General features: G+C 38.0%; 1 protein-coding gene across 6 annotated transcripts in view; it reads right to left on the bottom strand.

Moving 5' to 3' along the window:
- Nucleotides 1–1781: 1781 nt before the first annotated feature.
- lekr1 (leucine, glutamate and lysine rich 1) overlaps nt 1782–12964 on the bottom strand; it is a 100749-nt gene continuing 89566 nt past the window's right edge. For 5 of the 6 annotated variants that reach the window (XM_016992030.2, XM_003218174.4, XM_008106122.3 and 2 more), the window contains 3 exons: nt 9095–9250; nt 6803–7102; nt 1782–2417 (listed from right to left, as the gene is read on the bottom strand). In XM_016992030.2, the coding sequence (XP_016847519.1) occupies nt 2004–2417; nt 6803–7102; nt 9095–9250 (870 nt within the window). In that variant the 3' untranslated portion in view covers nt 1782–2003. The remainder of the gene's footprint in view (nt 2418–6802; nt 7103–9094; nt 9251–12964) is intronic. The other variant, XM_016992031.2, reaches the window with a different exon arrangement.

The following is a 12964-nucleotide window of genomic DNA, read 5'->3' as shown; positions in this document are numbered from 1 at the left end:
TTTTTGTTGACTTATGCAAGGCTTATACGACCTGGGTGATTGGAATAAAGGTTTATTGGAACATGCTGATCTGCTGTTTTGTGGTGCAAGAACCTATCCCCATTCTTTCCATTTTATTTCTGCCTCTGATCCCAAATTTTCTGTTAAAGTAACATTAAAACACAACTGCTTCATTAGATGAGGTATCTGTAATACCACATAGGTTACTGAAACAATTGTATCTGTTAAATGATTTTCAAATGTTTATTTATGTTTTATTTTACAGTTGGATCTATTTTTATATGTATGGTTGATTTGTATTGTTTTTAAAATGTTGGGAGACGTTTTGGGTCCTGTTTAGGGAGAAAAGCAGGAAATAAATTATTATTATTATTATTATTATTATTATTATTATTATTATTATTATTATTATTGCTCTGATTTGTGATTAGTCTGGATTTAATCTGTGGATCAGACTAGAAACTTTGCAAGACAATAACTGACCTCTTCCTGTTTTTTTCCAGTGAAAGAATGAAAATGTGGAAATGTGAACCTAGAGGTAAAACATCTTATAATGTTTCAGTCTCATCCAGACCTCAACCTAAATCCAATAGCCAGTCTCAACTACAGTGTATCTATTCAATTAATTGGCGAATGGTAAGACAACACTTACAGAAAGCCTATTGATTCAATACATCTACTCTTGTCAGGACCATCAATTTGATTGAGGCCCTGATGTGTGTTTTTCTCGTTCACTGAATACATTAACCTTAATTCCAGCTTTTGTCTGCTGCACTCTTCCTCTTCCAGTAGAGCAGAATGGAATTAAATGGAGCCATTTCTGATTCATTACAGCTGGAGATCACACATTTTGTTAGTGAAATGGAGCCATATCATGTAGAGCCCCGCAAAGCCCTTAACAGAGAGCATTCATTTTTGTTATTGAATAATGTGCTTCCACTAAAACTGCACATTCCAGAACAAAATTATGATCTTTTTGATGTATTGTTCTACTTCGAAACAAATTGTACACCAAACTTGGCGAAAGTTCGAAAGTGCTTGCAGTCACTGAAAGAAACCATAAACATCAACAGATATTCTTTGTGTTTTAGCAAATTTTGAAAGCTTCATGAAAAGTAGACTCTCCAGTAGAACTTAACTGGACAGTAACTGAACTTTTGGGGCACTGGAAATAATGCAGCCTCCAAATAGCTGGGCAGGACATAACATATTGGGAGGTTAATTCTTCTTTGCTTCCATTTACACACAAGAAAAAAAGCGGTTACTTCTCTGCAGGTGAGAATTAAGCTTCTGTAGAGGATTTTCTTTTCACAATTAAAACTGTTGCTACCAGAGCTTGGGAAAATTACTCTACTGGCTGCTGGTCATGGATCAGTGCTGGCAATAGATACATTTGGCCCTTGGAGGATTTCCTGTCTCTCAACTGCCAGTTTAGGAGAAAGAAAGGAACAGTGAACATGTTGCTGACCTCAATAAAATTGTGACTGCTATTCCCATCACCCTTTGGGGTTTCACCAGATTTGAATACAATAGTCCTATAGTTGCACTGAGTTGTTTTTTTAATACTGCATTTCCATAAGGAATGCAATCACAAGGAAGAAGTGTTTGTAGAATTCCTGTAGAAGATTTATTTGGCATACAACAAGGAGTCCCCAGCTAGGCTGGGCTGTTTTCTGTTATATGTATTTTGTATGGAGGGATGCTGAATCACAGAAATGTGCATCCATAGTCAGAACTGATCCAACTGGGAAGCCCAAATACAGTTGTGCTACTTCAATGAGGACTGGACCAAAACCACATTTAATGAGAAAAATAACCCAATTCATGATTAAATTCTAAAACTTACATTTCTTCTTCTTTTTTAAAAAACCCAACATTTTAAAACAACTAAAAACACAAATTATCAGATCAGGAAATATTCTCTCCACACTGAGATGGATGATTGGCTTCTCCCAATGACTTTTGGTGGCAGTTCTTGGTCAGAGGGACTAGTCCTTGACTCATCAGAGTTCACTCAGCTGTCTTTTTATCACTGCTGTGATCCTCTTCTTCCTGGATTCATCTAGAGATGAAGAGGTTCTTCTGCCTGGGGGTTGTAGTGGAGGCAGAGCTGGCAAACTCACATGGCTGGTGCTCTTGTATCTAGCACTGTAGACTGGTGCATCAGTGGCTTTCGAAATCCCACAGAGTCCCAAAAGTCTTACTCCTTTCCCACAGCTGGGGTTTTTCTGCCCATGATTGCTGACCAACCGGGTGGAGGAGGTTAGACTGCCCTGACTGAGAGAACACTGTGACAACGGGAAGTTTCCACCAAGTTTCTTTAAATCCACAACTTGTTCTCTGGCTTGAGCCAAAGCCTCAGTGAGCTCATAACGTTCCTCACACTCCCTGCGCACTGTGTCCTGGAGAAGAGCATTCTGCAAGCAAAAAAAATAAAGTGTGTGTGTGTGTGGAGAACAAATATTTCATAAACGCTGTCAAGACAAACAAAAAGGTACAACTATTGGGTGCTTTAACTTCTCAAAAAGGGTTAGTACTAAGGGAACAGAGTGCACAGGCAACATGCTGAAATGCTTGCAGCGGTCCCACAGATAAAAGAATATGTCCTCTTTACTCATGTATCAGCTGCTGTGTTCTCTTCCTGGGTGTGGAGAAAACCAATCTGCAGCCAGGCCACATAGTGGTTACTGAGAGATGCCCTGAGTGAGGCAGGGCGTTATAACTATTATTTTCTCCAGAAAGGGGAATCCAACACCACAATGTGAACTACTTTTAAATCTTATCTCAGCTAAAAAAAAAAAAAAAGCTGACTTCTATAATAGATTCAGCTTAAATGTTATGCTTTGAACCTACTCAAAAGTCAGTGGCAAAAACCCTTGAGTTTCCAAGCAGCCAATGACAAAGATCTTGGACTACAGTTCCCATAATCCCCAGGCACATGTTCAGGAGTAGTGGACATCAAAGACCAATATATCTGGAGAATGCTGACTAGGGGAAGATTGCACACAACCCACAAATAAAGCCTCTCTAATATCTCCACTAAGATGCCTGCTTTCTTGTCAATCAATTTCCTGAATAGAACTGATGTGAGGGGAAGTGCTTTTTAATAATAGAGCAAAACTTTCACAGGAATACTAGATATTCAGGCTGCATTTCAGTTAAGAAAGGGAGTCCGAACCCATTTTTATGAATCATACCACACAACGCAGCAGAAATATGATCTAGTACAAGCTCTACAGAAATAAATGACGGTTGTCCGCCTTTTGAACAGGTGCACAGCAGTTCTGAGTGATTCACTGACAATAGAAGCCTTTACCAGGTGACAGTGATTAATCTCCACCCAAAAATAAAACTATGACCAAAAATGTCATTAACATTATTTGCCTCAAGCCCTTGGAACAAGACACATTGGAAATTAAATAAACTAAAAATAGACAATTAAATGACCCACTCTTCATTGCAGCAATAATGTTTGATTTTGAAAGGCAGAGATTCACTCAGGGCAAGATCGTGCGGCAGATGTTCAGAGGCCCATGTAGCACAAAGAGCAGGGGGACACATCCAAAGAGAGCTGCCTCCCATAGGGGATTGTTAATTCCAGAGCTTTTATCATCCTAAGTGTAGCTAGTCTAAAATAGACTATTTAACTAGTCTAAACCCAAAAAGGCAAGAGAGAAGAGCAAGAAACAGCACCATAAGTACTACCAGCACCTAACCTAGGCAAGGGTGCAGAGAAGAATCCTACATTGTCCTTCTAAGAACTAATCTGATTACTGCTGAATCAGAATGGAGGCTGCATAAGGTAAGAACTAAAATAACCCCTATTTCAGCAATTTTAAACAAAAAATCAAGAGGAAAGATGGTAATAGAAGATGTATAGGCTGGAATAGTGAATAACATTAACAACCAAGAGTTGAATAACTTCCAATGATGTAAAACAAAATATTACCAAGAATGTTTGGAATGAGCCAGAAAATGGATCAGCCTCTTGCTTCCGTCTCCCCAAATGGGAATCTGCACTTTTCCCATTCCCTTGCCCTATAGTTTACAGTCTGGCCATTGTTTACATTAGCTATCACCATTGATGGATAAACACTGTTTTATTCTGAGTTTTATATTGTTGTTTATGTGCTTATATGTTTTATTCAATTGTATTTTATATTGTGTCTTATTTCATGTTCTGCTTTTTAGCCACCTTGTGTCTTGTGTAAGCCGCCCCACGTCCCTTCGGGGAGATGGTAGCGGGAAACAAAAATAAAGTAGTAGTAGCAGTTATTATTATTATGTTGGTTTAGAAGTCCCAGCATCATCAGCCATCATAGCTCCCTCATTTTAAAAGTTCATTTGCATGACTCATGTAGCAAGATTACAGAGCACAACCTCAGAGGCAAACACACTGCAGTGGGCAACCAAAGAGGTATGCCTTCTTCGGCCCCCTTCCCCTCTCAGTACAGCCATTCCTTGTGCCAAAAATGTGATCCAAAAAAATTGTTACCAGCCCTCTGGAACAGATACTGGAGATCATGAGGGAGTATAGGAGGAAACAGAAATGCAGTTTTGCTGGAAGCAATGTGTGATTAAGGGGAAATGGACAAGCAGTTATTGATTATCAATTTCAGCTTTAAAAGCCACTTTGGTCACTGCACTTGAATGCTTTAGACCAAAAAGCATGGAAAGAGCTGATGCGGCATAAGGCCTTGTTTTGTTATTGACATTAGAATAATAATACCACCTTCCTAATGGAAGATAAAAGGAAAATATTAATTTTCATGGATAAAGCTCCTAACATTTCATTATATACATGCTCAAAATGAAACATCCATTTGCCAGCTTTTCCTTAGAGGTTCTTGCCAGGAACCACTCTCCAAGGGCAATTGCAACCCCAATGTCCTTTTTGAGAGATGTACCTCTGCCTAAGTTCTGCCAAGCAGCAACCCGGTCAATTCCTTCCAGTTTTATTTTGTCTAATTTGTCATGATATTTCCATTACCACTTGATATGGATGTTTAATATATTCTTTGATTTTTGGTTGTTTCGGTTTCTGTCTGCACTTTACAGCATTGAATGTTTGCCGCTGTTTGTTGTAAACCGCTCTGAGTCCCCACAGGAAGATAGGATGAGAGAGAAATAAAGTATTATGATTATGATTATTATTTTATTCAATACTACTACTAGGATATGAGATCTCAGTTGGATGCTGCATCAGCTAAGCCTTTATACTGATCCTTTTTAAAATTCAAAATGTGTAAATATTAAAACATAATGTCAAATTTAGTTTGACCATTTGGTTGGCTTGGATGCAAAAACCTTCTCAAAACATGGGATGAATATGCACAGAAAAATCTCTGGACCTTCCTGCCTAAAGACACTCACATTGTCTTCTCTTTGGCAACTTTTATCCTGCTTCATGAAGAGCTTCAAAAAATAATGGTTTGCTGTTTTTTTTGGTTTTTTTTACTGTGTTTAATATTTTCGTGTGCCTTCAAATCATTTCTGACTTATGGTTTCCTGGTTTTCTTGTCAGGGTTTCCTGACAAGATTTGTTCAGAGGGAGTTTGCCCTTCCCTTCCTCTGAGGCTGAGTGAATGTGACTTAATTGGTATGTATTTGATATTCTCTAACAGGTGAGCATTTTTAATCTTCTAACAATCTTAATAATTGTAATTGATTTTAATATTTTCTTATTAACTATTAAGACATTTTAAAAACTGAAGACTAAGATTACAGTACAGTATATGTACTTTAGATAAATAATCTTGGCAAGAAGGCCATTTATGGTCTTCCTACCAATGAAGACTACAAACTGTTTGATCATTACTGACGTCTGCCATGAGATTCCCATCTACAGGCTTGGTGTGTGGGTTTATTCATTTTTGAAGTATTTTTCTTTATTTTTATGGCCTATGAACTATTATTCCTACCACATTTTGCAGGATTAAAGGTCTCCACCCTAGGCTGACTGAACTTGGCTAATGCATTTCATAAGGCACTCTGATCATGTCTGGGTCACATTGTCTGTGGCTAGAAATCTCCCTGGAGCCTTCTTAAGGAAATATGTTCTTTATTGCAGAAAAGGGGGAAAGTAAACACACAGCATTTGCTAAGGTTCATTTGAAGGATGGGACTGTCTTGGCCAATCTGTAGTACTTATTAGTACTACTACTACTACTACCACCACCACCACAACAACTGAAAAAAGCCTCCCTTTCTATACTCAAGAATAGTATAGGGATTTCAAATAACGCAGAAAGAGTTCAAAATACAACAATAAAATTCACATCTCACTGTAAGCAAATGGTCAAATGAAGGAGCCTGGGAGTGGGGAATCACGTCTTGTTCATAACTGAACATAATAACATAATAGGCACTTCAGGTGTAACAATTTTAGCTCAAAATATTATTTGTTTCACTAGGAATGAATACATACTTCTTTCATGCTTTCCCTTCCACCTTAATTCAGCAATTCTTAATTTCTCACCACTTCTGACAGTCCCTACACACAGCAGTTCCCACATCTTATAAGACTTCCAGCAGTACACACAATTTCACGTTGATTTCAAAATTCTTTTTTTTAGGATCATTCACACCACAATTTTTCAGTTTAGAAATAGTGGGAAGCTGTGGTTTAAGAACCAAAAAATATTGGATTAAGCTTCATGAGAAAGGGGAAGGTGTGTGATATATCTTGTTGCTTGCCCAATGACTATATAGTTTTTTTTCCTCAACCAACGCTATGTACAAAAAAGAGCTTCAGAAATGAAATTCAAAAAATTGAATCTAAACCTTTAGCTCAAATCCATACCTCCTCTTGAACTTGATTCATATTCTGAATTAATTGTGTTTGCTCCTGAGTCAGTTTTTCCAGCTCATGAGTCTTCTTTTTTATTTCTTCTTTCATATTTGCTGTCACTGAATGATGGGTGCTTTGTTCTTTTTGCAGCTGGTGTTCAAGCTCCATAATTTGTTTTTTAAGATTTTGCCATTCTTTTTCTCTTTCTTGGTTTTTCTCTGTAAGCATGGCCTGGGATTCATGGAGCTTCTTTTCAAGTGCATCCATTTCCATCTTTAGGTTATAGGTAGCACTGGATATCAGCAGAGGTATCTGAAAAGCAAATCTGTAATTTATTTGTTTGATCCATGGTTAAACAGATTGAAAATAGGCCTAAGATAGATTTTCCAATTAGGAGGAAAATGTGAAATCATCCTATCAATAAAAATAGTGATCACACTATTTTGTTCACAAACTTCTCTAAAAAAGTGCTTTGCAAAAACATGATATATGAGTGAGCAAAATACACAAAATTATAGAGGAAATAAATAGCTTGAACATTGAATATTCATTTTCATATTTCCTCTATTCATAACATCTTTCCGGAGTGGCTTACAAAATGAGTGAAAAGAATTAATTAAAATATTAAACAACAACAACAACAACAAAGATAACAAACAGAGATGGAATACTCTGTCAGAAAAAAATTAAAATAGTATCTAGGAGTCAGGCACCATTTTAATATTGCATAGCAGCTTATTATGCAAAAAATCATCTGGCAAAACTTTCTATGGCATATAGCAGCCTTTCCCTATTATGATTTTGTCTAGTTAGGGTGGACCATTCCTGTCACAATTTGCATAACCTTACTGACATTAGAACAGTGTTAGACGGGGGAAGGTGAACATAGAGCCCAAATAGGTTCGCTACCTAATTGTTGTTGCTGTTACTGTGTGCCTTCAAGTCATTTTCCACTTATAGTGACACTATTATGAGGTTTTCTGGAGCTGAGTGTGTGCGATTCACCCAAAGCTGCACAATGGATTTCCATGGCTGAGTGGAGGATTGAATCCTGGTCTAGAGTGATAGGCCAATGTTAAACCATTATACCACACTGCCTCTCATTGATGCATAACAAATTGTTGTGTACCGTGAAGTTTTTTTTTTTACAGAGACCCCAAAACCTATCTATCACGAGGTTTTCTTAGCAAAGTTTTTCAGAGGGGGGTCTTTCTGCCTTCTTCTGAGATAGAGAATGTGTGACTTGCCCAATAACAGTTGACTTGTAGCTCTTGGTGCCTCTAACGTCCATGAATTTATTCAATTCCTTTCAATCTTCCAAATACATTGTGGCAAAAATTCCACAAGTTAACTATTCACTGCCTGAAGATGTTCGCTTCTTCCATCTAGTTTCAGTGGACACTAGATAGTTCTAATGCTATGAAAGAAGGGAAAATCTTCCTATAGATTCTCTCCTTGTTATTTTATAAACTTCTATCATGTTTATTACTTGCCCTTTTTCTAAGCGTCAATCATTGCAACCTTTCTTCACAGGAGTGTTGTTTTTGTGATAATTTCATCTACCCTTTTTGGAAACATTCATTTGAGTGGGTGCATAAATAGTGGGACACCTATTGAAAATCTAAGCTCTCTTTATATGTTGCACATGGAACTCTTTTTAGGAACAGAAATTATTCATGAGACTACACAAAGATAACTGAAAAGAATAGCAATTGGAAATATGGGAATGATCTGAAAAACAACATGATGAGTTATCCCAGGACAGAATAACTTCAAACTCTGAATTGTTAACCTGAATTGTTTATGAAAAACTAATGTTAAAAGTTACACTGACCCATGTTCTATGGTGGGAGTATATGTATTTTCACAGCAGGCCTATTGCCTCTGAATCATGGATTTCTCTGTCATGCAAAGTAATGGTTTATAAATGACCCAGGTCACTAGTAACAGTATGCTCAAGAAACTTTCTAAAATTCCTCCATTTTCCAGAGAGAACAACAACTCAGAAATAGCACCTTCAAGTCCTGATTGCATAAGCACATATATTTTGTTCAACATGTTGTGATTAACACATCTTTTCACTGACTGCCCCTATCAGTCAGACCATATCAACAAGAACGGCTGGTCCTGAGATTGTTTATTAGTATCTCTTCTAAATTATCAAGTTCTGAAAGCAGCTGGGGAAACTGTTTTCTAACACACCCGCTGTATGATATAATCAGTATTATGAAATTAAGTGAATGTCTGTTTCCTGTTCAATTTTTTTTTTTAAAAAAATCTCAGTTTATCTCCATATGATAAGACCTTTGTATGCAGCAGCTCATTCTGATCTTTCTGATATTTTGCAACTATTTCTTGATGTTTTTGTTTCTCAATGTCAAGCTCCATTTTGGCATCTTCTTTTAGTCTCAGAACCTCCTCTTTGTGATGGACTTGTTCTTTTGCTCTTTCAGCTTCAATCTACAAAGCAAAATATTTGAATGTGCATAAGTATTTGCATTCCTTGATTTATACCAATGTTCACAGAACCCCAGGTGGTGCAGTAGGTTAAACTGCTTAGTTACTGAACTTGCTGACTGAAAGGTTGGCGGTTCAAATCCGGGGAGCAGGGTGAGCTCCTGTTGTTATCCCCAGTGTCTGCCAACCTAGTAGTTTGAAAACATGCAAATGTGAGTAGGTTAATAGATACCACTCTGGCGAGAAGGTAACGGCACTCCATGCAGTCATGCTGGCCACATGATCTTGGAGGCATCTACGGACAATGCTGACTCTTCGGCTTAGAAATGGAAATGAGAACCACTGCCCAGAGCTGGACACAACTAGACTTAATGTCAGGAGAAAACCTTAACCTTTATCTTACAGAAATAATAATAATAATTTTATTCTTATATCCTGCCCCATCTCCCCGGAGGGACTCGGGGCGGCTTACATGGGGCCATGCCCAGACACGACAGCACAAATCAGATAAAACATTAAACCGAGCAGTAAAACTTCAACATGATTAAAAACAGTCATAAAAGTCAATATACACAATAATATTAAAATCCCGATTTGGGTCAAAAGATCCAGGCCAAGGTGCAAAGCAATATCAAGTTATCAGGGAGGGATAATTATACAGCAGGTGTAATACTTAAAGTGCTGAATGAATCCTACAAACAATCCAGAGGGTCTACTGCTTAATAGGTAAATAACATGATCCCACAAGGATCAGTCAACGAAGGCCTTCTGGAATAGCCAAGTTTTCAGGTTCTTCCTGAAGGAAAGTAGGGTAGGGGGCTGCCTAATCTCCCTGGGGAGCGAGTTCCACAGCCGGGGGGCCACGGCGGAGAAGGCCCTCTCCCTCGTCCCCACCAACCGCAACTGCGAAGTTGGTGGAAGCGAGAGGAGGGCCTCCCCCGACGAGCGAAGAGGTCATGCGGGTTCATAGGGCAAATGCGGTCTCGAAGGTAGGTGGGTCCCAAACCGTTAAGGGCTTTGTAGGTGATAACCTGCACCTTGAATTGGGCTCGGAAAATAAATGGCAGCCAGTGGAGCTCTTTAAACAGCGGTGTTGAGCGCGCCCTGTAATCTGCCCCAGTTAGAAACCTGGCTGCCGATCGTTGTACTAGTTGTAGTTTCCGAGCCGTCTTCAAAGGCAGCCCCACGTAGAGCGCATTGCAGTAATCCAGTCTAGAGGTAACTAAGGCATGGACCACCATGGTCAGATCTGACTTCTCGAGGTATGGTCGCAGCTGGCGCACAAATTTTAGTTGTGCAAAGAAAACAAAATACACTGTACTAATCCTGAAAAAAGGTTAATTGTCAACAGTGCTCAGGTCAGTTAAGACATGCAGCCTGAACCATACACATATGTGCATGCGCACACAAACAACTAATAAGGAATATACAAAGCATATACTAACTTAATATATATCATATAAATTACACGCCAATTAAAATCATATACGTATTACTGATTGAATAAATACTTGTTCTTTAATGCAAGAATGGAGTTGGCCATTTCCTTCACCATGATTTTGTACAATCCTTTGTCAAGACTATCCAAAGTAGTTACCATTCCTACATTTTGCAGAAAGGAGAAATGTAAACCTTCATTTAGCCTATTTTTGAGCATTAGACCCATTTTCTTCCTGTTGAAGAAACTTAGAAGACTTCAATTTTTCAGATGTTCCTACCTTAAGTCCATTGCATCTGGTGCATTTTTTTTCTTAATACATACATACATATAAAATGGAATAAAAATGTAGGAAAGAAGTGGTCTTTGCCATGGCTGTTGACAATTTTTGATCAGAAATGTCAAGACACCTTGTCTCTTTGACAAGCAAATTTGTGAGTTTTCTTCACATCCCTAGCGGTAGGATGTTGTAATTTCACAAAAGAAGTTATTTGATGGAGTAAGACTATGCTGTACTTTGCAAAGGTAAGCCACCATAGTTTGCAGGAACTTTTTCTGGAAATCTTATACACAGTTGATAGATAGGCTGCCAGTTATAGGGTTTTCTTAAGTTGTCACAAGTCGGAAACAACTTGAAGGTACAAAACAACAAATGGTTTTTTTGGCAAGACTTTTTTCAGAGGGAGTTTCTCACTGTCTTTTTCTGAGACTGAGAGGGGGTGACTTACCCAAGTCACCTACTGAATGGATGGAAATACACATAAAGTATCTGGTGATGATAAAGTAATGTCTTATCTAGAATTTCTTCATCTCTCATCATAAACCTGGGCCCCTCCAATGAGGCTAAATGGTGAGAGATTAGTTGAAGATAACTTCTCAATGACTGCTAGGCATGATAGGTATATATTACTTCCAGTAATATAACTGGATGTTTCTTGTTTAGCTTTTGGGCATGTGAGCATTTGGTTGGCCACTATGGGAATGGAATACTGGCCTTTGCCAGATTCTCTGTGGCTTTTCTTCCTATGCAGCCCCAACCAGACTGCAGAGAAGTTGTTCAGGATGAAAGCAAAGCAGAGAGTTAGGACCAAGCTTCTAGATCAGAATTTGAGTCTGTGAAAATGTATGTGCAACATCCATTTGTATAAACAGTTCTTCCAGGGGAATGGTGTTTTCTTCTTACATGGACATCATATTAATGTAGATAAAAAGTGTACATCATTATTACTGAAGTGTGGAACAAGTGTCTTTTACATCTGGAACATACAGGTCAAGAGCGGGCTTTTAAGTATTCTCAAAATAGGGTCAACAAAGAATTAAAATACATGTTGTCAGTTCATTGGAACTAACAACATGATCAATTTTTTTCTCATTTAACTAACACCTGAAAATCAGGGTAACTAATAAGCACAATAATGAGCATCCTAAAAGATGTTTCTCAATTATCTTGTTCAGGTTGCATAGCAACAATTGCTTTATTTTCTTTCTAGAACATTTTATAACCCAGCACATTAAATGCCAAAATACCACTTTCAGCAACTTAATTTTCAAACAGATTTCCCACCATTTAACATGGATCAAAAGTTTTCTTCTTTTTAAAAAGGGAACACATTATGCCTATGTAATGGCACAGTGACCCAAGAAAAAGGCAGGAGCATCTCTCTGGTCTGATGAGAGCATTTTCAGAACACTTGACATTCAGCACATTTTAATAGCTGTTAGAAAATATGTAACTGCTGCCTCTTATTTCTATTAGTTCATTGCCTATTTTAAATGCCAGGCTGCATTGAAAAGATTCTGATTATGCAAACAGACTGACCTCATGCTAAAATTATATCCTATATGTGAGAGAACAAGATATTTCAAACAACTTGAGATACGTGCGTGTATATCAAAATCATATTTAGGCTATATTATGTACATACTGCATATTTATTTATCATGTCAGAAGCGAATTAAGGGTACAGTTATAAGATATGAACATCTGAAAGTCAGGTATTTAAACCATTAGGTTTAGTTATTGAGCATTTTGACATTTGGGAGATTAGGGATGGGTAGAGAAGGTGGGGAGAGTCTTATTTTTCTATAGATCCTATACACTGAAGTTTTATGCAGTAGAATCAAATCATATGTGCTCAGAATGTGCACTGAATGCAATGGAACGTAATTCTCCTGCAATCTGAAGATATCTCTCCTACTAGAGCTGGGAAAGTGATGGGATGAGAGGGATGCTACAGTGTTTTCATGAAGGCTCCTGTGAGGTGGAGGGTTGAATGAAA

This window comes from Anolis carolinensis, chromosome 3 (assembly GCF_035594765.1).
Source record: "Anolis carolinensis isolate JA03-04 chromosome 3, rAnoCar3.1.pri, whole genome shotgun sequence".
NCBI classification, from domain to species: Eukaryota; Metazoa; Chordata; class Lepidosauria; order Squamata; family Dactyloidae; genus Anolis; species Anolis carolinensis.
This window is presented reverse-complemented; position numbering and strand designations above follow the sequence as displayed.